Here is a 27767-nt window from a genome sequence, read left to right as displayed (position 1 = left end):
GAACTCACTCTGTGCTTCCTTCCTTCCAGGTTCTCAGATCGATGACCATGTTCCAAAGCGAGCCTCGGCTCGGATCCTCGCTCCCCCCGGAGGCAGGTCAAGCGGCATTTGGTAAAGACACTGCCCAGCCCCCCAAGTGAAGATGCTCCGACGCCACCAGCCTCACACCCTCCGGCCGCAGCTGCAGGGGTGGGGCGGGAGAGGCCGCGCGGGGCAGCTCACCACCTGAGGGGCCCCTCCCCCATGTCTGACACGTGATTCACTGTGCTTCGAGCCAACCCTAACAGGCACTTTGAGATGTGTTCCTCCTGCTGCAGTCCTTTCCTGCCTCGGCCCCGGCGGGCTTCCCTGGGGCCCAGGAAGCCCATACTATGCACAGAGCCTACTTGCATAGAGCCTGGCCCCGCCCCTCCCTCGCACCGCCCCCTGCTGGCCTTGGGCAACCCCCGCCCTTAGTGCCCTGCCCCTGGCTGACCCGCCAGTTGTCCAGAGCACTTTAGCAGATGTGTTTTAAAAGAAAAGTACCCTCTCCCCATCCCCTTTGGCCCCGCGGTCGTTTTCCCCAAGTCAGACAGGTGTCCGCATCCCAGCCATGCCCAGGACCTCCCGTTTCTCCCGATTCAACTCCTGCCCCGGTTTGGGAGTGGCTGGGACACGCTGCGCCCTTTGCTGGCTGCCTCGTCCCCGAGTCCCGGCAGTCCCAGGCCCAGAAGGGCTGGGCTGGCTGGGAGGGCATGAGGCTGGTGCCAGGCGCGTGTATATGATTTCGTTTTGCACGTTTGGTTTGCGCAGTGGTTTGGTTTGACTTGTTTGTGCATCCTGTGAAAACTGACGGTGCTTTGTGTCACTAGCATAGCATAGAAACAGGAATAGATGTGGACCTTAAGAGATGCTGCATCGACACCAACCAGACAGCCTAGGGCACTGAGAACAGGGGCCAGAGGCGGGTACTGGACTCTCGGGGCCCTCTTCTCCCTATCTGAAGTCTTCCGGTCCTCCCGCTCCCCTCCTGGTTTCCTGCATCCTGAGAGGGTGCCCGGAATGCTGGCCCTAGAGACCTTCAGGAAGCAAGGTGGGCTTTCCCATGTATGGTCCTGGTCACTCCCAGCACTAGCCGCCCCCCCACATACACACACCCAATTGCCTGCAGGTATCCCCCTGCTGGACAGAGGCCCAGTTGCTCCTCCTATGTGATTGGCAAGAGGCCTCCTGCCTGCTGGGGTGGGGGGGTAGGGGGGGCATGATAGGGGGAGTAGGCTGGCTGTATGCCAGGTAGGAGGCCTGGCCAGTAGGACCTGGCTATAGCCAACAGTGTTACACAGGGTCCGCGGTCTCCTGTGGTCAGCACCTTGCCCTCACCTGCTTGTGGTCTCCATCTCTCAGCTGGGCCTCCCTTGTCTCCAAAACTCCAGGAGGTTTCCATGGAAACACTAGAGGCTGCCCTTGCTAAGCCTTGTTCCCCCTTGGGGAGTGACGTCACATTGCACCTGGGCTGACACGCGGCTCCTGCACTCTTGGGCCAGTGGTCATATCCTGCACATTTCTGCAGTGCTTTTCATGTTTTCAAAGCCCTTTCACGTATGAGCTCTCAATTGCTCCTCACAACCACAAAGCGTGCATTATTCTCCCCATTTTTTCAGATGTGGCCCGGAAAGCTCAGGCCCTCTGACTCCAGAAAGGTCCAGACTGCCCTTTTTAGAACTTGGCTGTCTGCCCCAGCTGAGGACAGAAGGAGTGGAGTGACATCTCTTGCAGATCCCCTCTGAGAGTTTAACCAGCTAGATGACTTACTCCCCCAGTAGGCATTCTGCTTTGTTTTGCACAGGTAGATAGATTTTTCTTGTAAACAAACTAATGCATATTCACTATTTGAGCCAGAACTAGTTACATGCTGGAGACTTGCCATGTGGTTTGAGCTGCCTCTGCATCCTCACCCCTCCCTTCATGCTCCCCTTCCTCACTATGGGGCTGAGAGGACCCAGAGGGTAACCCAGGAAGTAGAGGCAGCAAAGGCACTCATGGAGAGTGGTAGCTATGGGGACAGTCAGTAGGGATCTAAGCCTGGGAAACCGTGACACTGATCCCTTGGTACAATGCACATCATCTTTATCCCTTTCAGCCCTTGCTGGGTCATGGGCCTTGGGCAGATGCCAAAGAGCCAAGCAGTGGTGGTAGCCAGCGGGCAGAGCATCCCTGCTTGGGCCAGGAAAGCTTTACCTTCTCTGAGTGCCTCCGCCTGAGAGATGCGTGGTCTGTGGCTCTGGGAGACCACCTGTAGGTGTGGTCCATCGAAGGCCTTCCACTTCATTCGCCCCCGACCCTTACATAGACCCACCCTTGCCCAGGAGCATCTAGATGAAAATCAGAAGGAGGTTCAAGGAACCAAATGAAAGGTCAGCCCTGCCACCCATTCCCTGCCCCTGTGCTGAGTTCCAGCCAGCCCCATCACCAGCCCCACCGGCTCCTGGTTGGAATGAAAAGGGTCTCTGGTTGCACTGAATGCAGCTCTCAAACTTGGTCTTGTACTTGCTGAATAAATACTGTTGTTCTTGCCTTAGCTGCTCTCTAGGTTTGTGGGGTTAAGTTACCAGAAAATTGTGCTACCGTGTGTGCGTGTGTATGTGTGCGTGTGTGTAGTGCTAGGAGTCCACAGTAGGTCTCGGTCAAGCCAATGCCGAGATGAGGGCTTTTCCAATACTGACCCAGAAACCACAGAAACCACTCGGAAACCCAAACCCCCTCCAGCTACCCAGGCGGCGGGCACAGCCTGGGGTCGGGATGGAGCCTCGAACACCCCAGCACCCAAGTGACTTCCTCACTCCTCTGTAAACGTCATGGTGCTAAGATTGTGTCAACCCCAGGACGGCACATGGTCTTGTGCTTTGGCCACCTGATTGAGGCAAACACACAACAGCCCGACTCATTGTGTTCTGGTGCAGGTTTGTATTAAACTATAGCTACTTCTCTCTTGGTCTCAGTTGTGTTTCTTCAAAGAAGAGGGAGTTCGGTGGGGGGACCTTTTCTTCCATAGTGGCTGGGGTGAGGCTTTAGCCACTAAAAAAAAGGCCAAAAAACTCAGCTTTGGTTCTTCACTTGTGTTGCGTGGCAGATGGCAGTTCACTGGGAGGCCTGAACAGAGTTTGAAGATTAAAATATCGCTGAATGCTTCCCTGGTGGTCCAGTGGTTAGGATTGTGCACTTCCACTGCAAGAGTCACAGGTTTGATCCCTGGTCAGGGAAGTTCCACAGGCCTCGCGGTCTGGTCAAAAAAAAAAAAAAAATGTTGAGAGATGGGAGCCTCGGTGATCCAACAGCTAATAGTCAGTCCTTTCTCCTGGTGGGAACAAAACCAAGTTTTCTGGTGCTTAATTTCCAAGACAAGGGTGAGTTGAGTTATCTGAAACAGGAATAGTTAGACGAAGATATTAGATACAAAAAGAGGGTGGGAGAGTGGGGTTGGACTAGGCTTTCCCCACCCACCACTGGTCACTTGTTTTCTTGGCTACCATTTTGGAACACCATAGCCTACTCTCCACGTTGGAACCATGGACTCACAAAATCACATTTCAAAGGATTATACAAGGCCAATGTGTCTTTGAGGAGTTATCAGGCTGCTCTCCGGCTCCACTGAGAGCCCACTGTGCCCTCAAACCCTTCCATCTGCATCAAGGCTAACTCGGGCAGAGATTGGGGGGTTATTCTGATCAAACACTTTCACACTAGTGAGTGAGTGAAATTATTGCTACCAGTACCATGGGGTCGTGGTGCATGCTAGGTCACTTCTTCAGTCATGCCTGACTCTTTGTGACCCTATGGGCTGTAGCCCACCAGGCTCCTCTGTCCATGGCATTCTCCAGGCAAGAATACTGGAGTGGGTTGCCATGCTCTCCTCCAGGGTATCTTCCTGACCCAGGGATCGAACCCAGGTCTCCTATCTCCTGCAGTGGCAGGCGGGTTCTTTACCACTAGTGCCATCTGGGAAGCCCACTATGGAGTCGCTTGTACTTATTTCTTAGCCTCCAAAATAAAGCCTTAATGAGGGAATTTTAGGTACAATAGGGAAACAGTTGTCTGCAGGGGAACTTTACAGCTCTCCTGCAAATAAGGTAGCCCATGACCTAAAGAAGCACTCAGAGCACTACAGTAATAATGAAGTGATCTGTGCGTAAAAGTTCTACTGGCACTTCTGAGCCAGACGGAAACACCATTGTCTGATTTGTGAAGGAAGCTGAGTTGCTGGGATGGTACTAAGCCAAAATGTCTGTTTCCTCATAACATGGGAGCACACCAGAATGTGATTAAACGCCAAAAATCCCTTGTGTAAGTGTTTGAATGAAAAATGGCATGGCCGCACGTTCGGCAGACCATGTGCATGGTATCAGGTAATTCATAGAGAAAACAAATAAAACAAGATACCAGGAAGACACTGGTCTCCTTTGTATGCAGTTGTGGAAAAACAAAAGACCACAGATTCAGACTTTAAAATAAGGCTTGGTCCTTTATAAGAATCTGCACTTGAGGGAACCTGAACCAGCCAGCAATCAAGCAACTGCTGCTGCTGCTGCTAAGTTGCTTCAGTCATGTCCGACTCTGTGTGACCCCATAGACGGCAGCCCACCAGGCTCCCCTGTCCCTGGGATTCTCCAGGCAAGAACACTGGAGTGGGTTGCCATTTCCTTCTCCAATGCATGAAAGTGAAAAGTGAAAGTGAAGTTGTGAAGTCGTGTCTGACTCTTAGTGACCCCATGGACTGCAGCCTACCAGGCTCCTCCATCCATGGGATTTTCCAGGCAAGAGTACTGGAGTGGGGTGCCATTGCCTTCTCTGAGTCAAGCAACAGTCACCCTCAAATGCTTAACTCCAATTACAGGTTGACTTTTAGATACAGGTACAGCCTAACACTAAGAATTGCCTTGCAGTTAGTGAAGGAGGAAGTCTCATGACACCTGAGGCAAAGAAGAAACCTCACAACACACCAGGAGGGTAGACCTCATTGTCCTAAGTTAATAAAAGGTTATTTGATAGCTGCTAATAACACCTTTGAAAGGGTTCTTAGTGTTTTTCCAGTAAAGCATTAATAGATCTAACATTTGTTGATACTTGATACATCTTACAAAGATGGAAGCTGATTTCTTCACTTGCCTACCTTCATATATTTACAAACCACACATTTATACCTGGAGGGATCTTGTCTAGGTTTGCCCAAACAATCCTGTTTTAAGTTTATTGCCCCCAGAATAATTCTTAACAGCGCCCTCTTTCACTTTCAAATATGTCTTGGTTTGGACAGTAAATTGTATGGTCACCTTACATATTCCTAAACATTAGGCTATTAAAATGCTTGTCATGAGTCAAATGTTTTTCCATCACCAAAAGATGGGGGACAGGGCAAGGAAAATGGGTCCTTTTTCATGAGTGAGGACCAGGGTTTCCTATGACAAGCCCTGAGGCTCCACACAGCCTTGGAGACCTCATGAGACCTCAGTAGCTGTGGCTATAACAGAGCGTGAAGCCTTGGGGGCACCTTCCTAAGCTTTTCAGTTTAGCTTATAGACTTTATTATTCTATTAAAGGCTGTAAGCCTACCAAATTTTATCATTTACTTTTAAGGGGGCTTTGATTCAATTCATAAACTTAAATACTTTACAATATTTTAAACTACATTTAAAATTCTACTTCCTTTCTAAGTACCTTTCCCAAGTATTAAATGATTATTTTACCAATTTAATATACTGATAAATATAGTGAGCTTAGAGGTTTATTAGATATTTCTCTGCCAAGCATAAACATAGTAAGATTTCTGTAAGTCTATAACTCATAAGTCTTACGTTACACATTTTAAGTTGGTTCTGGGGCACTCTAATAAGCCAAAATTTCTCTTACAAGTACATAAACTACCAAATATGTGCAGATCTCCTCTTTTTTTTAATTGAAGTATAGTTGATTTAAAATGCTGTTTTAGTTTCAGGTGCACAGTACAGTGACGTATGAGTGTCCAGGTATCATCAAGACATTTCTAAAGAATGGAACTAATGCTTCAAGAGCTAGCAAGAGAGAGGCACTAGCTGCACACAAAGAATTGGACATCAAATGTCCGTCACCTGGTTTGTCAACAAAATACTAGAAGATGGAAGATCATGGAGTATGTTTTCTAACTTTTGAGGGAAAGCAATTTCCAACCTAGAATTCTGCACACAGTCAATCTGTCAACCAAGTATCTGTGAAAAGTCATGTTTAGCTCAGTTGCTCAGTCGTGTCTGACTCTTTGCAACCCCATGGACTGCAGCACGCTAGGCCTCCCTGTCCATCACCAACTCTCAGAGTTTACTCAAACTCTTGTCCATTGAGTCGGTGATGCCATCCAACCATCTCATCCTCTGTCATCCCCTTCTCCTCCTGCCCTCAATCTTTCCCAGCATCAGGGTCTGTTCAAATGAGTCAGCTCTTTGCATCAGGTGGCCAAAATATTGAAGTTTCAGCTTCAACATCAGTCCTTCCAGTGAACACTCAGGACTGATTTCCTGTAAGATGGACTGGTTGGATCTCCTTACAGTCCAAGGGACTCTCAAGAGTCTTCAACACCACAGTTCAAAAGCATCAGTTCTTTGGCACTCAGCTTTCTTCACAGTCCAACCCTCACATCCATACATGACTAGACATGACTACTGGAAAAACCATAACCTTGACTAGACAGACCTTGGTTGGCAAAGTAGTGTCTCTGCTTTTTAATATGCTGTCTAGGTTAGTCATAACTTTCCTTCCAAGGAGTAAGCGTCTTTTTATTTCATGGCTGCAATCACCATCTGCAGTGATTTTGGAGCCCCCCAAAATAAAGTCTGCCACTGTTTCCACTGTTTCCCCATCTATTTGCCATGAAGTGATGGGACCAGATGCCATAATCTTTGTTTTCTGAATGTTGAGCTTTAAGCCAACTTTTTCACTCTCCTCCACTTTCATCAAGAGGCTCTTTAGTTCTTCACCTTCTGCCATAAGGGTGGTATCATCTGCATATCTGAGGTTACTGATATTTCTCCCGCCAATCTTGATTCCAGCTTGTGCTTCATCCAGCCCAGCATTTCTCATGATGTACTCTGCATGTAAGTTAAATAAGCACGGTGACAATATACAGCCTTGATATACTCCTTTTCCTATTTGGAACCAGTCTGTTGTTCCATGTCCAGTTCTAACTGTTGCTTCCTGACCTGCATACAGGTTTCTCAAGAGGCAGGTCAGGTGGTCTGGTATTCCCATCTCCTTCAGAATTTTCCACAGTTTCTTGTGATCCACATAGTCAAAGGCTTTGGCATAGTCAATAAAGCAGAAATAGATGTTTTTCTGGAACTCTCTTGCTTTTTCCATGATCCAGCGGATGTTGGCAATTTGATCTCTGGTTCCTCTGCCTTTTCTAAAACCAGCTTGAACATCTGGAAGTTCACGGTTCACGTACTGTTGAAGCCTGGCTTGGAGAATTTTGAGCATTACTTTACTAGTGTGTGAAATGAGTGCAATTGTGTAGTAGTTTGAGCATTCTTTGGCATTGCCTTTCTTATGCATTTTCAGACATGCAAGACTGAAAATTTTGACCTTTGTACCACTTTTTTGGGAATGTATTTGAGGGTGCATCCCAACATACTAAACTGCAGTTAAAAAAAAAAACAAAAAACAGAAAGACATGGGATAAAGGGAATAGGAGATTCAGCATAAGTAAGAGGATCAGGAATGGTGTAGAGGGAAACCCCGGAAGACAGCTGGGCAGCAGCCTGGAGGACAGTTGGACCTGAGGAAGGAGTCCTGAGTAAATCCTGACCAGAAAGCTAGAAAAGCCATTGGGGAGACTTCCCTGGTGGTCCAGTGGCTAAGGCTACATGCTCCCAAGGCAGGAAGCCCAGGGTTTGATGACTGGCCAGGGAACTGTATCTGACATGCCACAACCAAGATCCAGTGCAGCCCAATAAAATAAATATTTTTTTTAAAGCCAGTTAGTCCTTTATTTGCTCTTTCGTAATAATATGCTATAAATACTTAGCTGAAAGAGGTTCTCAAAACAACCAGAAATATTGCCTTACTCTTGATAAAAGAGAACTGAAGAAGGAAAGATGATTTGCAAAAATGAATGAATTATGGATTCTCTGAGTTTAGGGATTCTTTACACACGTCTAATTTAACCTCTGCAGAAATTTCTACCACATCCTTGGCAGATCGTCTAGCCCAGGAACCAGGACATTTAGTCCAGGGACAGAGACTTCCCTTCCCCAGGCATCCTCTCCTAGTCCCCCAGAGCTCTGTTTGTTCAGTATGACTTCCTTAATTGAAACTGAATTCTGTCTCTTGGCAACTCATGCCTTTTGCCCTAGCTCTTGCCTCTGGAGGCACAAAGACAAATAGCCACCTCATTCATGTGCCAGCTCTTTCTCTATGTGCACTTCAACATGGGCTCCACCCTGCTCACCCGCTCATGTTTCCTCTAAGCCAATAGTTCTCCAACGTCAGCTTTGCATCAAAGTCACTTAAATGGGGACTTCCTGGAGGTTCAGAGGCTAAGACTCCATGTTTCCAAAGCAGGAGGCCCAGGTTTGATCCTTGGTGGGGAAATTAGATCCCTCATGCTGCACCTTAGAGTTTGCATGCTGAAACAAAGGTCTAAGATCCCATGTGCCACAATTAAGACCCAGCACAGACAGATAAATAATTTAAATAATAAAAATTTTTAAAAAGAAAGAATCACCTGGAGGGCTTATTTAAATGAAGCCCAGTGGACCCCACCCCCACAGCTTCTGACTCAGTAGGTCTGCTGTGGGGACAAAGAATTTGTCTTATAAGACAAAGACTCCCCGGAGACTGCAAGGAACAACCTGGGAGGCAGAGGGCCCTGGAGAAGTACAACCCTAAGAAGTGATCTCTTTTGGAGAGTGAGTGCCTTCAGTTCCTGGGGGGCCAGAGCAGCAGCCATCCACTGAAAATGCCAGGAAGATATTTCTTACCCTGCCCTTTGCCACTGCTGTGCTGGCCTCGTCTTCTACCCTGTCTCTGCCTTGTTTGGCCTTTCTCTGCTTCCCAAGGTTCTGGATCCCTGGCCACAGTACTACCCATAAAGGCCTCCAGGTGGCGCTTTAAGCTTATCAGTGCCTGCTTCTTTGGTTTACGGCACCAAGATTGACCTAACCTAATTTGCAGAGAGCGTCTGTACATCATGCAAAATGCTGAGCTGGATGAATCACAAGCTGGAATCAAGATTGCCAGGAAAAATATCAACAACCTCAGATATGCAGATGATACCACTCTAATGGCAGAAAGTGAAGAGGAGCTAAAGAGACTCTTGATAAGGGTGAAAGAGGAGAGTGAAAAAGCTGGCTTAAAACTCAACATTCAAAAAGCTAAGATCATGGCATTTCGTCCCATCACTTCACGGCAAATAGAAGGGGAAAAAGTACAAGCAGTGACAGATTTTATTTTCTTGGGCTCCAAAATCACTGCAGATGGTGACAGCTATGAAATTAAAAGACGTTTGCTCCTTGGAAGGAAAGCTATGACAAAACTAGACAGCGTATTAAAAAGTAGAGACATCACTTTGCTGACAAAGGTCTGTATAGTCAAAGCTGTGGTTTTTCCAGTAGTCAAGAATGGGTGTGAGAGCTGGATTATAAAGAAATCTGAGCACCGAAGAATTGATCCACCACAATTCAGTGGTGCTGGAGAAGACTCTTGAGAGTCTTCTCTCCCTGGGACTGCAGGGAGAAAAAACCAGTCATTCCTAAAGGAAATGAACCCTGAATATTCATTGAAAGGACTGATGCTGAAGCTGAAGCTCCAATACTTTAGCCACCTGATGCGAAGAGCCAACTTATTGGAAAAGGCCCTGATGCTGGGAAAGACAGAAGGAGAAAGGAGAAAGGGGCAGAAGAGGATGAGATGGTTAGATAGCATTACCAATTCAATGGACATGAATTTGAGCTCTGGGAGATAATGAAAGACAGGGGAGCCTGGATTGCTGCAGTCTATGGGGTCTCAAAGGGTCGAACAAGACTTAGCAACTGAAGAACAACAAGAGACCTAAGAAAGGCCAATATGTCCACATCACTGTGGCCTCAACCCCAGCCCCCAGAGCAGCTCGGGACTAGGTCAACCTTGAGTGTGAGTGAGGGGCCACAGCAGCCCTTCTGCTATCAGGAGAACCCCTGGGGAAGTTGTCCCTTTCAAAACCAATCTCAAGGTTTAGGTTAAAGTTGCAAGTTTTAACAAAAATACAGGATGCTCAGTGATATCTGAATTTCAGATAGCAAATCATTTTTAGAAATTTTGCATATAGATATATCTCATATAGTGTCTGTGGCATACTTACACTGAAAAGTTATTTGTTGTTTGTCTGAAATTCAAATTTAACTAGGCATCTTATATTCATCTGGCAAGGCTAGGTTTACTTTCGTGAGTTTTAGATTTTTTTATGTAATGCAGGCTTATGGGGTATCTGCCAGGCATGTGTTAGATACAAAAATGAACCAAGTGCAGCTTCTGCATTTAGCGATTAATTTGAGGAAAATATATATTGATAAATAATTATAGTACAGTAGGCTTAGGAAGCATGGGATAATAGACATTTGGGTTTTAGTGTTGTCTTTAGCTCAAGCTCTGCTTCTGATGTTCACTAGCTATGTGATCTTAGGCAAGTTAGTTAACTTTTCTGGGTCTCTATTGTTTATTGTAAAAATGGAAATGATACCAACCTCAGGGGATGACCAGGGCAGTTATAGGAAATGGTACACATCTCATGCCTGGCTATAGCAGCAGCTAAATAAATGTTAATTTCCCCTTTATAAAAAAGAAATGCCGTGTGTGAGAGAGAGAGAGACAAATAAAAGTACCAGCAAAGAGCTTTACTTGTTTTGGGAAGGTCTTTACAAAGAATATAACACTTCTTTGTTTTTTTGGCTGTGCTGAGTCTTCGTTGCTGTGTGCAGGCTTTCTCTAGCTGCGGTGAACGGGGGCTACTCTCTAGTTATGGTGCATGGATTTCTCACTGCGGTGGCTTCTTCTGTTGCAGATCAAGGTCTTTAGCCCGCTTCAGTAGACGTGGCATTCCGGCTTAGCTGCTCAGAGGCATGTGGAATCCTGCCAGACCAGGGATCAAACTGATGTCCCCTGTATTGGCAGGCAGATTTTCAACCACTGGACTACCAGGGAAGTCCACACTTCACTTTTTATATAAAAATAATAATAGATACTGTTTATTAAATGCCCACAACATGGTAAGCACTGTACCAAGCACCTGACAAACAAGATCCTATCTAATCCTTATGTTAAGTCTCTGAGGTTTTTACTGTTATTATCCCTACTTTACAGATGAAGAAACTGAGTTAAATAGCTTGCCGTAGAGTTAGTGAGTGATAGATTTAATATTTCATCAACGCAAGTTCTTGTAGCTTCCAAAGCATGCCCTAATCTCTGTCTAACGCTTCCTTTCCACAACTCGGCCTTTGACATTTGAGGAGGGGATCTCTACAAGGAGAAGCTGGATTTGTGTCCATCGAGCTGCAGAAACAGGGGATGTGCGGCAGACAAAAGAGTGAGTCCTGGGAGACACTCACAGTTCTATGTTCATTGCAGCACTGTTTACAATAGCCAGGACGTGGAAGCAACCTACTAGTAAATGTCTATCAACAGAGGAATGGATAAAGACGTAACACATATGTATATATATAGATATATGTATATGTGTATATATACACACACACACATATTGAATAGGAAATGGCAACCCACCCCACTATTCTTGCCTGGACAATTCCACAGACAGAGGACACTGGCGGGTTATAGTCCAAAGGATTGCAAAGAGTCAGACACAACTGAGTGCACACACACACACACACACACACACACAATATATTACTCAGCCATGAAAGAATGAAATAATGCTATTTACAGCTACATGGATGGACCTAGAGATTATCGTACTGAGTGAAGTAAGTCAGACAGAGAAAGAGAAATATCATATGGTATTGGTTATACGTGGAGTCTAAAATATGACACAAATGAACTTATCTACAACACAGAATTAGAGTTACAGATATAGACAACACACTTATTGTAACCAGGGGGCAAGTGAGGGAAGGGATAAGTTGGGAGATTGGGATTGACATATACACACTACTGTATACAAAACAGATAACTAATAAGGATCTACTGTATAGCATAGGGCACTCTACTCAATATTCTGTAGTGGTCTATATGAGAAAAGAGTGGATATATGTATATGTATAACTGATTCACTTTGCTGTACACTTGAAAGTAACATAAGATCGTGAATCAACTACACTCCAATAAAAAAAAATTAAGAAAAAAAACTGTTGGATCCAAGTTAATCCAAGCCTTTATCACCCACCTGATCATCATGGTGGCATTTGCCACAAAAGCAGGGTGACATCTTGCAATCTAAGCCACTGCTCTAAAGGTGGTATTTATTCTGGATACAGTGGGTCATTAATGTTCACAAGAGGTTTATCTTAAGACCTTTGCAAATTCTAAATTTGTATATTTGACCTTATATGATGTAACAGAATATAACTGAGGGGAGAATCAAATGACCTCTTGAACAGAATAAGAGTTTGGTTACTATTGATAGTTACCGTTTATTGGGTATTTACTGTGTTTTGAGTACTGCTGGCCATTTTTCATATGTTATCTCATTTAACCATCACAATTACAAATGAGAAAAACCATGGCCCAAGGTCACATCAAAAAGGAATTATTGGACCCAAGGCTTGTGCAGCTCCAGCAGGGAGAAGGGTTACATTCACTCTCTAGATAAGGTCACAAGGTCACCTGCTTCAAGTCTCGAGATTAAAATTCATTCCTTAACAAAATTACACACTGCTTCCATGAGCCCCTTGTACATTTTAAAGCCACGTCAAGGGTTTCCTATATCTGGGCATCAGTCCTACTTGAATGCCCTATTCCACTTTTGTGTGCTAATTCGCTTCAGTCATGTCCGACTATTTGCAACCCCATGAACTGTAGCCCACCAGGCTCCTCTGTCCCTGGGATTCTCCAGGCAAGAATACTGGAGTGGATACACAAAAATAAACTCAAAATGGATTAAAGATCTAAACGTTAAGACCAGAAACTATAAAACTCCTAGAGGAGAACATAGGCAAAACACTCTCCGACATAAATCACAGCAGGATCCTCTATGACCCACCTCCCAGGATATTGGAAATAAAAGCAAAAATAAACAAATGGGACCTAATTAAAATTAAAAGCTTCTGCACAACAAAGGAAACTATAAGCAAGGTGAAAAGACAGACTTCAGAATGGAAGAAAATAATAGCAAATGAAGCAACTGACAAAGAATTAATATCAAAAATATACAAGCAACCCTTGCAGCTCAATTCGAGAAAAGTAAACGACCCAATCAAAAAATGGGCCAAAGAAATAAACAGACATTTCTCCAAAGAAGACACACAGATGGCTAACAAACACACGAAAAGATGCTCAACATCACTCATTATCAGAGAAATGCAAATCAAAACCACAGTGAGGTACCATTTCACACCAGTCAGAATGGCTGCTATCAAAAAGTCTACAAGCAATAAATGCTGGAGAGGGTGTGGAGAAAAGGGAACCCTCTTACACTGTTGGTGGGAATGCAAACTAGTACAGCCACTATGGAGAACAGTGTGACGATTCCTTAAAAAACTGGAAATAGAACTGCCATACAACCCAGCAATTCCACTGCTGGGCATACACACCGAGGAAACCAGAATTGAAAGAGACACATGTACCCCAATGTTCATCGCAGCACTGTTTATAATAGCCAGGACATGGAAGCAACCTAGGTGTCCATCAGCAGACGAATGGATAAGAAAGCTGTGATACATATACACAATGGAGTGTTACTCAGCCGTTAAGAAGAATACATTTGAATCAGTTCTAAAGAGGTGGATGAAACTGGAGCCTATTATACAGAGTGACCAGTGCATTTTCTTGGCAAAACTCTATTAGCCTTTGCCCTGCTTCATTCCATATTCCAAGGCCAAATTTGCCTGTTACTCCAGGTGTTTCTTGACTTCCTACTTTTGCATTCCAGTCCCCTATAATCAAAAGGACATCTTTTTTGGATGTTTGTTCTAAAAAGTCTTGTAGGTCTTCATAGAACTGTTCAACTTCAGCTTCTTCAGCATTACTGGTTGGGGCATAGACTTGGATTACTGTGATATTGAATGGTTTGCCTTGGAAACGAACGGAGATCATTCTGTCGTTTTTGAGACTGCATCCAAGTACTGCATTTCGGACTCTTTTGTTGACCATGATGGCTACTCCATTTCTTCTGAGGGATTCCTGCCCGCAGTAGTAGATATAATGATCATCTGAGTTAAATTCACCCATTCCAGTCCATTTTAGTTTGCTGATTCCTAGAATGTCGACGTTCACCCTTGCCATTTCTTGTTTGACCACTTCCAATTTGCCTTGATTCATGGACCTGACATTCCAGGTTCCTATGCAATATTGCTCTTTACAGCATCAGACCTTGCTTCTATCACCAGTCACATCCACAGCTGGGTATTGTTTTTGCTTTGGCTCCATCCCTTCATTCTTTCTGAAGTTATTTCTCCACTGATCTCCAGTAGCATATTGGGCACCTACTGACCTGGGGAGTTCCCCTTTCAGTATCCTACCACTTTGCCTTTTCATACTGTTCATGGGGTTCTCAAGGCAAGAATACTGAAGTGGTTTGCCATTCCCTTCTCCAGTGGACCACATTCTGTCATCAAAAGAATTGATGCTTTTGAGCTGTGGTGTTGGAGAAGACTCTTGAGAGTCCCTTGGACTGCAAGGAGATCCAACCAGTCCATTCTGAAGGAGATCAGCCCTGGGATTTCTTTGGAAGGAATGATGCTAAAGCTGAAACTCCAGTACTTTGGCCACCTCGTGTGAAGAGTTGACTCATTGGAAAAGACTCTGATGCTGGGAGGGATTGTGGGCAGGAGGAGAAGGGGACGACCGAGGATGAAATGGCTGGATGGCATCACTGACTCGATGGATGTGAGTCTGAGTGAACTATGGGAGTTGGTGATGGACAGGGAGGCCTGGCGTGCTGCGATTCATGGGGTCGCAAAGAGTCGGACATGACTGAGAGACTGAACTGAACTGAACTGATACAGAGTGAAGTAAGCCAGAAAGCAAAACAGCAATACAGTATACTAATGCATATATATGGAATTTAGAAAGATGGTATTGATAACCCTATATGTGAGACAGCAAAAGAGACGCAGATATATAGAAGTCTTCTGGACTCTGTGGGAGAGGGTGAAGGTGGGATGATTTGGGAGAATGGCACTGAAACATGTATAATATCATATGTGAAATGAATCACCAGTCCAGGTTCAATGCGTTATACAGGGTGCTCAGGGCTGGTGCACCGGGACAACCCAGAGGGATGGTATGGGAAGGAAGGTGGGAGGGGGCTTCAGGATGCGGAACACCTGTACACCCCTGGCGGATTCATGTTGATGTATGGCAAAACCAATACAATATTGTAAAGTAATTAGCCTCCAATTAAGATAAATAAATTTATATTTAAAAAAAAGAATACTGGAGTGAGTTGCCATTTCCTTCTCCTGGGGATGGATCTTCCTGACCCAAAGATCAGAACCGCATCTCTTAACATCGCCTGCATTGGCAGGTGGGTTCTTTACCACTAGAGCCACCTGGGGAGTGAAAGTGAAAGTGGCTTAGTCGTGTCATACTCTCTGTGACCCCCATGGACTGTATAGTATACCCGGGAAGTATCAGAAGAATAATGAACACTGTTGGTAACCATGACCAGCATCACCGCTCCTCTCTGCGCCTACTTCACAAACAGGGCAGGCCTGCAAATGCCAATTTAAAATCTAGCTCCCCCACCAGCCAGAGTCGACCCACTCAGACTCCCTCTACCACCTGGCTTCCCCAGTCACCCTGGTCAAAGTACAAAAGGTCAAGTTGTTTTTCACTTGCTTGGCTGTTTCAGTCCCATGTGAAGTGCTGAGAATACAAAGGTAAATAAGATATGGTCTCTGAGAGTGAGGACCTTCAGCAAGGAGATTTGTGAACAAGCCTGATAACATAAGGTGATGAGGGGCCATGACAAAGAAAGTACCTGGTAACATATCAGTTGTCTGGACGAGGTCCCTGACAGTGTCACAGAGGAGATGACACTACAGCTGGTCTTGGAGAATGAGTGGGACTTCACAGAATGAAGGGCAAGGGAGATTCCAAGTGGGATGGCCCCCATAACACCGGCTTGACTGTGAAACAGAACTGCTTTCTTGAACAACTGCAAGTCCTTGATCTTTGGGGCTGACATGTATGGTGGGAAGTAATGAGGTTGAGGGCACCAGAGGAGTGGAAAATGAAGTGGAAATGGTTAGTACAGGCCAGATCATAATAGAGCTTCTCTACCATGTGAAAAAGTCTGAACTCTTATCCTTCAAGCCAGTGTTTCTCAAACTTTCCACTAACGTACCACCCCATAAGGCAGATTGGAGAGTTCAGGCTTAGAGGTGTCTTGATTTCAAACTCTCTTTAAACGTCTTGTCTTTAAAAGTATGTGATTCTTGCATTCTACTTCATTGTATGTCTGTTTTTAAAATATTTTAAAATGTTGTCCCAAATCTGTAAATAAAATATAAGCTTGAGGAAGACATAACTATTCTACAGCTCCTCATTCTGTTTCTTTACAAGATTCTCCCATGCCCAGGAGTTGCTTCAGCCAGTTTGAGAAGGGCAGCCATAGGGATTTAAGCAGAGGAGTTATGTTGGTAAGATTTCTCTTCTAGAAAGAGACTTTTAGCAGTGGTGTTGAGGATGGATCGAAGTGGGAGACACTAGAGGCATAAAGACCAGGTGGAGGCTCTGCAGTAACCCAAGCAAGAGATGGTAAAGGTGATGGAGATTAATAAGGGGAACAGAAATGAGTCATTTTTAAATGAAATCAGGGCTGCCCTTGTGGTTCAGAAGTTAAGACTTCATACTGCCATTGCAGGGGCACAGGTTCAATACCTGGTCAGAAACTAAGATCCCACATGCAGTGCAGTGCAGCTAAAAAAGAATATATATATATATACAAATCTGCGTACCTGTGAAAGTGCTGCACTCCATATGTCAGCAAACTTGGAAAACTCAGCAGTGGCCACAGGACTGGAAAAGGTCAGTTTTCATTCCAGTCCCAAAGAAAGGCAATGCCAAAGAATGCTCAAACTACCACACAATTACACTCATCTCACATGCTAGTAAAGTAATGCTCAAAATTCTCCAAGACAGGCTTCAACAGTACATGAACCGTGAACTTCAGATGTTCAAGCTGGTTTTAGAAAAGGCAGAGGAACCAGAGATCAAATTGCCAACATCCGCTGGATCATCGAAAAAACAAGAGAGTTCCAGAATAAGATCTATTTCTGCTTTATTGACTATGCCAAAGCCTTTGACTGTGTGGATCACAATAAACTGTGGAAAATTCTGAAAGAGATGGGAATACCAGACCACCTAACCTGCCTCTTGAGAAATCTGTATGCAGGTCAGGAAGCAACAGTTAGAACTGGACGTGGAACAACAGACTGGTTCCAAATAGGAAAAGGAGTATGTCAAGGCTGTATATTGTCACCCTGCTTATTTAACTTATATGCAGAGTACATCAGGAGAAATGTTGGGCTGGAGGAAGCACAAGCTGGAATCAAGATTGCTGGAAGAAATATCAATAACCTCAGATATGCAGATGACACCACCCTTATGACATAAAGTGAGAAAGAACTAAAGAGCCTCTTGATGAAAGTGAAAGAGGAGAGTGAAAAAGTTGGCTTAAAACTCAACATTCAGAAAACAAAGATCATGGCATCTGGTCCCATCACTTGATGGCAAGTAGATGGTGAAACAGTGGAAACAGTGGCTGACTTTATTTTGGGGGGCTCCAAAATCACTGCAGATGGTGATTGCAGCCATGAAATAAAAAGACGCTTACTCCTTGGAAGGAAAGTTATGACTAACCTAGACAGCATATTAAAAAGCAGAGACATTACTTTGCCAACAAAGGTCTGTCTAGTTAAGGCTATGGTTTTTCCAGTAGTCATGTATGGATGTGAGAGTTGGACTATAAAGAAAGCTGAGTGCAGAAGAATGGATGCTTTTGAACTGTGGTGTTGGAGAAGGCTCTTGAGAGTCCCTTGGACTGCAAAGAGATCCAACTAGTCCATCCTAAAGGAGATAGTTCTGGTTATTCATTGGAAGGACTGATATTGAAGCTGAAACTCCAATCCCTTTGCCACCTGATGGGAAGAGCTGACTCATTTGAAAAGCCAAGTCCCTGATGCTGGGAAAGATTGAGGGCAGGAGGAGAAGGGGATGACAGAGGATGAGATAGTTGGATGGCATCACCAACTCAATGGACATGAGTTTGGGTAAACTCCAGGAGTTGGTGATGGACAGGGAGGCCTGGCGTGCTGCAATTCATGGGGTCACAAGAGCCGGACACGACTGAGTGACTGAACTGAACTGAACTGATATATACTGAACTGATATATATAATAATAGAATTAATAGTATTGGAAAATGGTCCTGGTGTAGGGAATCAAGGAGAAGATGTGGGTTAAGACCACCCTCAGGTTTTTCTTGGATAGTGATGTCATTAACAATAATAGGGAATATATGAAAATTGGGTTTTTGAGGGAGGAAGGGTAAATAAGTGTAACTTAAGCCCACTGAGTTTGAGATGCCTGTGGGACACAGGGTTGGAGGTGTCTAGAAGGCAATTACATATACAGTTCTCACAGCTGGAAGGGCTGATGGGGATGGAGATACAAATTCAGAAGTCACAGGAATATCTGAAGCCACTCAGAAAGTATGTATAGAGGAAGGAGAAAAGGAAATGTGATGGGAATTCCAAGGATGGTTAAGGGCAGATTTAGGGAGCAAGGAAGAATGGAAAAAGAAAAGAAATGTCAAAAAGTCAAGAGGACTCAAGACGCCCTGGTGAATGGCCAATTCCAGGGCTGAGGAGGGAAAGTACAAGATGAGCCTGGAACATCTTGTGCCCGAAAGCAAGGGAATGTTCAAAGAATGCCGGGGACAAATCCAAAGGATACAGGAGCCAACTTGCATTTCTTCCATTAGACAAATCTGTGACAAATTCAATATCAAAACACATAAGAAGAAAGGATTGTAATCCACTGGGGGAAATAAGTCCCTGTCAACACTTATGTAAATAAATCAATGGGAGTGGGTCTGAGCCCTAAACCAGAAACTGGCAACGTGTGTCCACTGGATTCCAGAATCGCTAGGAACTAGTAACCGCTGTGTGTGCCGTCTGTTTTTCTCCTTTTTGAAATGATAATGTCCGTAGTGGACATTATCCTATGTCTGTGCCACTAGTGTATGCCAGGGACATTAAGGCAGGTGATGTTTCTCTTTACTTCACAGGTTTTCAGATCAAGGGGACTGGTACTCAAGGAGCGATACCAAGAACTGGACCTGAAGAGCCATACCCACACTGAGCCCTGAGTTAGATGATGAGATCCTGGACTTCAAGTTGGTGCTGTCATGGAATGAGACGTGGGGGTCTTGAGGCAAGCGATGAGTGTATTTTGCATTGAGCAGGGTGTTAATTCTTGTCATCAGATGGTAGGGTGTGGCAGGTTGCATTTTCCAAAGATGATTCAACAATATCGCTCATCAACATGCTCTTATCATGTGACTTGAACATTGCTTCCATTGACAGATAGGGTTTATGTTCCCTTTCTTTCTTATTAGATAGATACAGTAGAAGTGATGTCTGAGGCTAGGTTATAAAAAGAGATGCAGCTTTTCTCTCACTATAATATTCACCCTCAAAACCTACAACTACCAAATATGCAGGGAGAAAGCTAGCTCCGAGACAGTATGGAGAGGGTTGTCTAGCCAGTCCCCTGTTATTTAAGTTCCAGCCGCCATCTGGACTGTAACCACATGAGAAACCCTGAGCCAGAACCACCCAGCTGAGCCCTTCCTGAATTCCCACCCCACAAAGAGATAATGAAACAGTTGTTGTTTTAAACTGCTAAATTAAAGTGATTTGTTTCTCAGCAATGGATAACTGCTGGCACATGGTAAAAATGTGAAGAATCTGGGTGAAGGGTATGCAGAAATTGTAGAATGGTCCTTTATCCCATGTATGATGAATGGGTGGGGTTACTAGAATCACAATCTCTTCTCAGGATTACTCAGGACCATCTGTACCACCCAAGTCCACACCTACAACCATAGGGATGAGCTGGAGCTTCAGAATGGAGAAACAAAATAAACTTAGTCTGAAAATTTCCCCTTTGTTTTGTGATATCCAGACATCCTATAGACACAGCTAGGAACGGCTTCTAGTCTGCAACTCTGTGGCTAGGAAAAAGTTTTCTCTTTCTAGAACATTTTCCTGTCCGAGTGCCCTGATTTGTCCTGGGAATTACCCTCTACAAGGAACCCTCTCCTTTCTGAGAATTGCCTTGGACGGGCGGAGACAGTCTTGACTCATCATTTGTTGTGTGTCTCTCTTTTACTACTCACTTTGTTTGTAGTCAGCTGCCTTCTCCTTCTCCCCTGAGAAAATGGACTTAGTCAGAGGGCTTTGACACCCACAGTCCTGGGGTAGAATCTCTGGGAATTATACAGGGAGACTCAGAAAAGAATGTTTGCCTATGAATTCTTACTTCTGAGTCATTCGAAGAGAATGCAGCATGTCAACAAGCCCAGCAGAATCCAATGATGTTCACCAAGAGTGCTCAATTTCAGCAGGGTTAGGAATGGCAGAATAGTAAGGCATGAAGAGCTTGCACTGATTATAGAGGGTAATGAGAGTACATTGAGAAGGTCAGTACCATGTGAAAAAAGTTATTTACTGGAAACATTAGGGAGAGTGTAGAAGGGAGACTAGCTACAGGTGAGAAGTCAGGAAATAGAGAATGCCAGTTTCAATTAATAGATGACTAGAGTTTTGGTACGATGATGGAGAGCGAAGGGAGTGAGATAGCAGTGTAACAGTAGCAGTAGAACTTAAAGACTAAATATGTGTAGGACTTCCCTGGTGGTCCAGTGGTTAAGATTCTGCCCTTTCACTGGAGGGGGCATGGATTTGAGTCCTAGTTAGGTGAGTTCTGCATGCCACACATTTTGGCCAAGAAAAAAAGACTAAATATGTGTAAAGATAAGGAAAATGTTGATGGAGACTCCGAGGCAGTTAGGTCAGAGAAAATAAGGAAGAATATATTTTTTAAAGTTTTATAATCTTTTGATTCCTTTCACCCATTTATTTGGGATCAAAGAAAATCTTTGAAGAAATTTTGAAGAAAACCTTTGTCTTCACTTGATCCAGTTCCATAAACACTTACTGTTTGTTTCACATTCAGTACTAGCTGCTGAGGGAGCAGGTGAATAAGACAGAATTCCTGCCCACAAGGGGAACATAGTCTGAATGAAGAGACACATGCAAATAAAGGTCAACACTATAAGATGTATGTCACGAAAGGAGGTATGCACAAAATGGGTACCGAGGTGACCTTAAGATACCCATGGGAGTTGGGGCTGAGGGAGGGAGACCCAGAAGTAATTTGCACAAAGAGAACCAAGCTGAGGAAATCACAAACAGGTGAGCATAGGGAGCCTGGGGTAGAGCACTGGAGGACAAGGATAGTAGGTATGGACAGGAAGAAGGATCTAGAAGAACTGGAGAGATCCACAAAAACTGACCTAGAACAGGGAATTCAGGAACACCAATGAATATGTCAAAGAGGGAGCTAGTTATGAGGGGGTAGAATCTAAGCCAGCTAGTAGGCAAGATGAAGAAACAGGAGTCGTTTTTACAAATGCATTGGTAGAGAGACAATAAGCTTGGTTAAAAAAAAAAAGTGTATAGGCGATTATGTTAGCTCCATTTGGGGGTAAAAGTATTGACTTTCTTCTGAGACGGAAAGGAATGTTTAACACAAGTAAAGGAAAATTGAATTTGAATATTAGAGTAACACACTGCTATTGAAAAGCATAAACCAAAAAAAAAAAAAATTAGAAAAGAAAAGCATAAACCAAGAGAAGAAAGAAAACCCAGCCTTGGCACTCTCGTGTCGCTGAAAAAGAACTATTCTCTTTCTCCTTTGCAGTAGCCGTGAGACAGATAAGAATCCGTCATCTGGCTATTAGGAATCAGGTTTAAGTGCTTGTTCCTTCTGTCCTCAGTTAGGGCGGAGGAATTGTTACCCTGTTGCTAAGGGAAAAGGAAGGGGCTGTTCCCAGTTGCCATGGTGACAAGGTGAGCGCGTTCCCTCGATACCGCCGTAAATTTATGAGACGGTGGCCTCTCCTTGTTGCTGTGGCAACTTAGAAGGACTGTTCTCGTCGCCCCTCACCCCCCATCCCACATCCCGTCGCCGTTGCTAAGACAAGGTGGAGGTACGGGCGCTTCTTCCCTCGCCAACCAGTTGCCTTGGAGACGGCGGGTGCCCTGGCCCCGCCCCGCTCGGACTGACAGCGGCGGCCGCATCGCGCCTGCGCAGTGCTCTCTTCCCCCGCAGTCTCTGTGCGTTGAAGCCGGAGACCGCGGCGGCCTCTACTAGGACCCTCCGCCCCGGAGCCGCCGGCCGGAGCCGCAGCCTCAGCCGCAGTGCTCCCCCCCCCACCGCCTGCCCCCTCCCCCACCGCCTCTGCCGGAGCCACCTCGCGCACTGTGAGTCCGGGCCGAGGCGACCGACGCCGTGGGGCTGAGTCAGCGGGAGGCCCGGGCCCGGGCTGGGGGAGGGGAACCGAGCTGCCCCCTTCGCCTCCCCAACCGCGCCCCCGCGCCCCCCAACCGCATCTCCCCCACGCCCGCGCCTCCCTTCCTCCATCCCGCTCTCCCGGGATCCCCGCGGCCTCGGCGGTCAGGCCTCCCCTTTTCTCCCTCCAGACTCACCTGGGGGTTCTTCCCCGCGAGATGCGGCGCTACCGCACCTCCGCTCTGGACAGATTTCCCTCCCACCAAAAAATACTGCCTCCCGTTCGCCCTTGTCCCTTCTCCTTACTCTTCTTGGGCCTGACATCTCCGGCCTCCCCGGTTTTCCCCAGTGATATGCCAGAAAAAGAGTGACAAGGGAGAGAGCGAGGGCAGACTTGGGGGAGGGGGGGACGTTGTGCCTGCCCAAACCTCGGGGCCTCAGGTTTCCTACCCGCACGCTCCTGCCCCGGCGGGCGTGGGGAGGCAGGTCTGGACAGTTCTCACTGGCTGCTGAGAGCGTGTGGGGCTTTCCGGCCCCATCACCGTGATCAGCTACTGTTCAGTGGACACCCGCTGGAGCGCGGTGGCCTTCCGTGGGCTGAGCTCTGGCTTTGGCGGGCGCGGTGGAGAGGGACTGGAGGGAGGGGGGAGAAAGGTTGCGTTTGGGAGCTGAAGTTCCTGCGCTTCCAGTGTGGTGTTGTGAATAAGCATCTTGCAGTACTCTTTAAAATGCTTTCCCCCACTTCACCGGCCCCCACGCCCCCGCAGTACAACCTGGTGTAATAATGGGAGGTTTGGAAACAGGCCTGATAGCCATAGCAAGTGCTTAACTGTTTGTATGTTGAAGGGTTTGTGGCAGGACTTGATCTTTGATACCTATAACTTCCAAGGGGTAACCAACTGGGTGAGCGTAAGTTTAAGGTAATGTGCAGAGCCGACAAGGAGGAACAAAACTGAGGTTTCTCGCTGGTATAGGTTTGAGGCTTGCACTCCCTGCTTGCTGCAGCTGTGAGTCTCTCTGGGGGCTGTCACCTGATAGGGGTTCTAGCATATGTGAACAATTCCCCAGGGTTATGTTTGCTGCCCATCCACCTGCCCATCGTGCATTCCCTGATCTTGGAACAGAGGAGGAGCCCAAATTGTTTTCTTTTTCCTGGAGAAATAAGGCTGAAGTCAGAGTTGGTGCCCATAGCCAAAAGCTCTTAATCAACATGCCTCAACTCGAAGGCTCCTAACTACTTACTGTGTGTACCTCATTGCCAACTTCCTTTGATTCTTTTTTTTTTTTTTTTTGGCTTTAGATTTTAGTGTACTGTCAGAAACTATGTGTAAATATCAGCCAGTTAAAGTGTAGAAGCAGCTCAGGTTTTATTGACTTCAGGCTCAAAAAGAGTAGATGGTTCAGTTCTAAAAAATCATGCCAAAGGACACACAGATTTGGGGTTTCTGGCTTGCAAACAGTGAGGAATAACAATTTAGCTCCTTGACTTTGCTCAATCATGGCCTATTGGCAGCCTCCTCAGAACCACTCCCCACCCCCATGCCCATCAGATTAGTTTACAGTAGCAAGGACGGCTGTCGCCCTAGTTTTAAACATAGAGATGAAGTTCAGGAAGACTACTGCCCCCATGTAACAGTGCAGTTTCTTCTGTTTCAAATGCCAGTCTGGGGTTTGGCGGGATGCACCTGCCTGTGGGCTGATGGGAACCACGGGGCCTGAGCGTTACATTCCTTCTGTGTGGTCCTCTCTCTGTCGCATAGCTCACCGAAATACCCGGGCAGGGCCGGAGCAGACAGCTGTGCTGGAGAGCTGCTCCTCCTGGGTTGAGTGTATTTTGGGAATCAGTAATATTTACTGGGGTGGAGGGTGGTGAACTAAGAAGCAAGAAAATGTGTTAAGGCTAGATAGATCAGGAGGGTGTGAGTAAAATGTTCCCTTTGCAGTTTGCCGTGGCATAGGACATTTTCAGAGCATCCCAGTGGTTTTTATATGGGTTAATTTGCCTTTGAAATCCAGACCAACATTTTATGAGATAATGATGGAATGCCTTTTAAACTGCTGCTGTTGGGAAACTAATACCTGTGCCTTATACGTTGCCTGTTCAGTTGTCACTGAGTCTAATTGTTAGGATCAAGGAAAGGGACATGATTTGAACCAAATTAGACCTACGTCTATGTGATGATCTGTGTTGTAGTTTTACAGCACTACATTTCCTTGATTCTAAGACACACCAGCAGTTTACCAGCAGCTTTTAGGTAAATTCATTTAATACTACCAGATCAAAATATATATGTCGAATTTAAGGTGCATCCTAATTTCAGGAACATTAAAATATCTGGGAAGTGGCAAGACTTGAAGGAGGGATTTGCATGTCTTAGAACTGAGAATGGTATTTATAATATTCCTGGGTACATGATTATCCTGAGAACGCATGCATTGTGAGGAAGGATTTCCTTAAGTCCTTTCTACTTAGTAAGCCCACCTACTTTTTGGAGTTATGTGTGTAAGATGATTGACTGGAGTTAGGCATGGCAGTTAGCTGTTGAACAGAAGAAAGTTCCAGTGTAGAAATCTAATGCAAGACCTTCATATAGTACCCTCCAGAAGCGGAGCCAACTAGCTGGCAGCAAACATCTTATGAGCTATACCTGAAATAGCCAAGTAACATCTCTCAGGAGCTGAACAGAAAGCGTAATTTTTCAAATCAGAATCATCTGATTTGTTTACAGACACATTTGTAAAGATCCTAAGAAACATGTCCTCCTCCCATAGGACATTAGAAGTAGAGAGGACTTCAGATGATTCAGTATTGTCATTTCCAGATTTTGACATGGGACACCAAGAGTTAGTGACTCGCCTGAGGTCACCCAACTAATGTAGAAAGTATGTGAAAACACTTTGTCAACTGTATGCAGCGTGCAAATTAACATTAGTAGTTATTAGTGGCTGAGTCAGGATTAGCACCCAGATTGCCAGTCTAGGGCAATTCTTCAATGCCATGTTACCTCATCCTTCATTTTTAATATTCCAGAGGGTTTTAATAAAAGTAATTTAGTAGTCTGTAATTAGCCCTGTTGACAAGGGCTTGTTTTATTGTCTGAGATGTCACAGAGCCAGGTGAAATTGAGTGTCACACCGTCTAATTATTTATTCTTGCCACCTTAAAAATAATCATTTTCCCTCATGCATTTCCACTTCAAGAAAGTTTTTCCTTCCTTAAATTTGAATCATTTAACATAAAGCAAATGCAAAAGGTGGGTATCTGAAGTCATCTCAGCTTCTTATCCACAAGGCTACTGCTGTATTCCAGGAAACAAGGTGGAGAGGGCTGAAAGGGGGCAGAGAGGAGGCACAAACTGGATTATCTTCCCGCTCCCAGAATGTAACCTTCAGTGGTTCCCGGAAGCCATAGAAATTCTAGTCCCCGGCTTCCCTTGTGGCTCGGTGGTAAATAACCCACCTCCCAATGCAGGAGATTCTGGTTTGATCCCTGGGTCTGGAATATCCTCCAGAGAAGGAAATGGCAACCCACTCCAGTATTCTTGCCTGGAAAATCCCATGGACAGAGGAGCCTAGCAGGCTACAGTCCATGAGGTCACAAAGAGTTGGATGTGACTTAGTGATTAAACAACACCATTCTTGAGAAAGGGAGATGGTCTGGCCTCTGGAAGCAGACAAACCTGAGTTCAAGTCCCAGTCCCACCACTTCCTGGCCGTGTGGCCTTGGGTAACTTACGGAACCTGAGTGCCAGTGTTCTCATCTGCAAGCCTGAAATGATAACCATCTGTTTTACAGGGTGGTTGTGAGGATTAAATGAAAGGAAGTATGTAGAGTACCTGCTTAATAAAGGATAGCAACCATCTGTTTATATTACTGAAGTATAAAATAAAAAATAATGGTTTCAAAATTTTATCAGGACCCAAGTCCATCTTGGACCCTCAATTGAGCAACCCCCCATCTCCCAGCAGCCCTTTCGGTTTGTTTGACATGCACAGAGGGCTTTATCCTGTGAAGACCTGGCACTTGCAGTGTTATTTCAACTGCCAAAATAGGAGTATATGAACTGCCCCTTTGTCTCCATGTATTCAGCTGACCTGGTTATCTGAAAGGCTGGCAGGGTGGGAGCAGTTGAGGAGGAGAGCACAGACTTGGTGTGTTTGTGTGTGTTGTGGGGGTGGTTAGTCCTCCGTTGGGGAGGCCAGTCTGGGGAGGGATCTTAATTTGAAATGGAAAAGCTGCTGAGCTGTCCCTCGTGAGTAAAGCTCGCAGTGGCCTTCATTCAGTTCCTCTGCTCTTAGAGGCGTTGCTTTCATCAGTGACTGTGCTCTGATCAGCTCTGCATCTAGGAGACATGGAGAGCCAGGGAGAGGAACAATCCATCTTCAGAGGGAGACCGCCTTGCTAGTGAGGAGAGTAAAGAGAGGTCTTTTGGGGTGGCACCAGTTCCAGGTAGAGTCAACCACATAATTAGGGAGCCAGGACAAGCCATTCAGGTGGAGCACAAATGAACTTAAATTCCTAAAAAAGTCTCATTTGGAAAGAAAATACTCCTAAATAGGCACGTAAAAACTGAAAATTAAAACACAATAGTTTTTACCTCCAGAAAGTGGAATTTGAGAGTGGAGGAGTGAAAAGGAGACTCAAGGGAGAACTTCTCCTTTTTTCATATATAATTCTATATGTGAATTCTGTCTATATGTGAATTGTCCTTTTTTCATATATAATTCTATATATGAATTCTATGTATATGTGATTTCTCCTTTTTTCATGTAATTCTATATGTGAATTGTTATAAGAAGCAGGTATACTTTTGTATTGAGGTTGGGAGGAGAAGGGGGTGACAGAGGATGAGATGGTTGGGTGGCATCACCAACTCAATGGACATGAGTTTGAGCAAACTGGGAGATAGTGAAGGACAGGGAAGGAAGCCTGGCATACTGCAGTCCGTGGGGTTGCAAAGAGTCGGACATGACTTAGTGATTGAACAATGAACAACAAAATGCTTTTGTGATTTAATGAAGACCAATAGGGTT

General features: G+C 45.3%; 2 protein-coding genes and 1 long non-coding RNA gene across 4 annotated transcripts in view; 2 read left to right on the top strand and 1 right to left on the bottom strand.

The window, feature by feature from the left end:
* The window catches only part of DPYSL5 (dihydropyrimidinase like 5), an 89557-nt gene extending 86591 nt beyond the window's left edge, over nt 1-2966 (top strand). Inside the window, exon 13 of the mRNA XM_018055527.1 lies at nt 30-2966. Coding sequence (XP_017911016.1) covers nt 30-115 — 86 coding nt within the window. The 3' untranslated portion in view covers nt 116-2966. The remainder of the gene's footprint in view (nt 1-29) is intronic.
* Nucleotides 2924-23837, bottom strand: LOC108637155. The gene is made up of 2 exons (XR_001918832.1): nt 22931-23837; nt 2924-3259 (listed from the first exon to the last, which is right to left on the bottom strand). It is a non-coding gene; the product is annotated as an uncharacterized LOC108637155 (long non-coding RNA).
* The window catches only part of MAPRE3 (microtubule associated protein RP/EB family member 3), a 55362-nt gene continuing 49848 nt past the window's right edge, over nt 22254-27767 (top strand). The window contains exon 1 of one of the 2 annotated variants that reach the window (XM_018055528.1): nt 22254-22705. The gene's annotated coding sequence lies outside the window, so the exon portion shown is untranslated. The remainder of the gene's footprint in view (nt 22706-27767) is intronic. The other variant, XM_018055529.1, reaches the window with a different exon arrangement.

This window comes from Capra hircus, chromosome 11, assembly GCF_001704415.2.
Source record: "Capra hircus breed San Clemente chromosome 11, ASM170441v1, whole genome shotgun sequence".
NCBI classification, from domain to species: domain Eukaryota; kingdom Metazoa; phylum Chordata; class Mammalia; order Artiodactyla; family Bovidae; genus Capra; species Capra hircus.
Note: the sequence above shows the minus strand (reverse complement) of the source record. Positions and strands in the feature narration are given on the sequence as shown.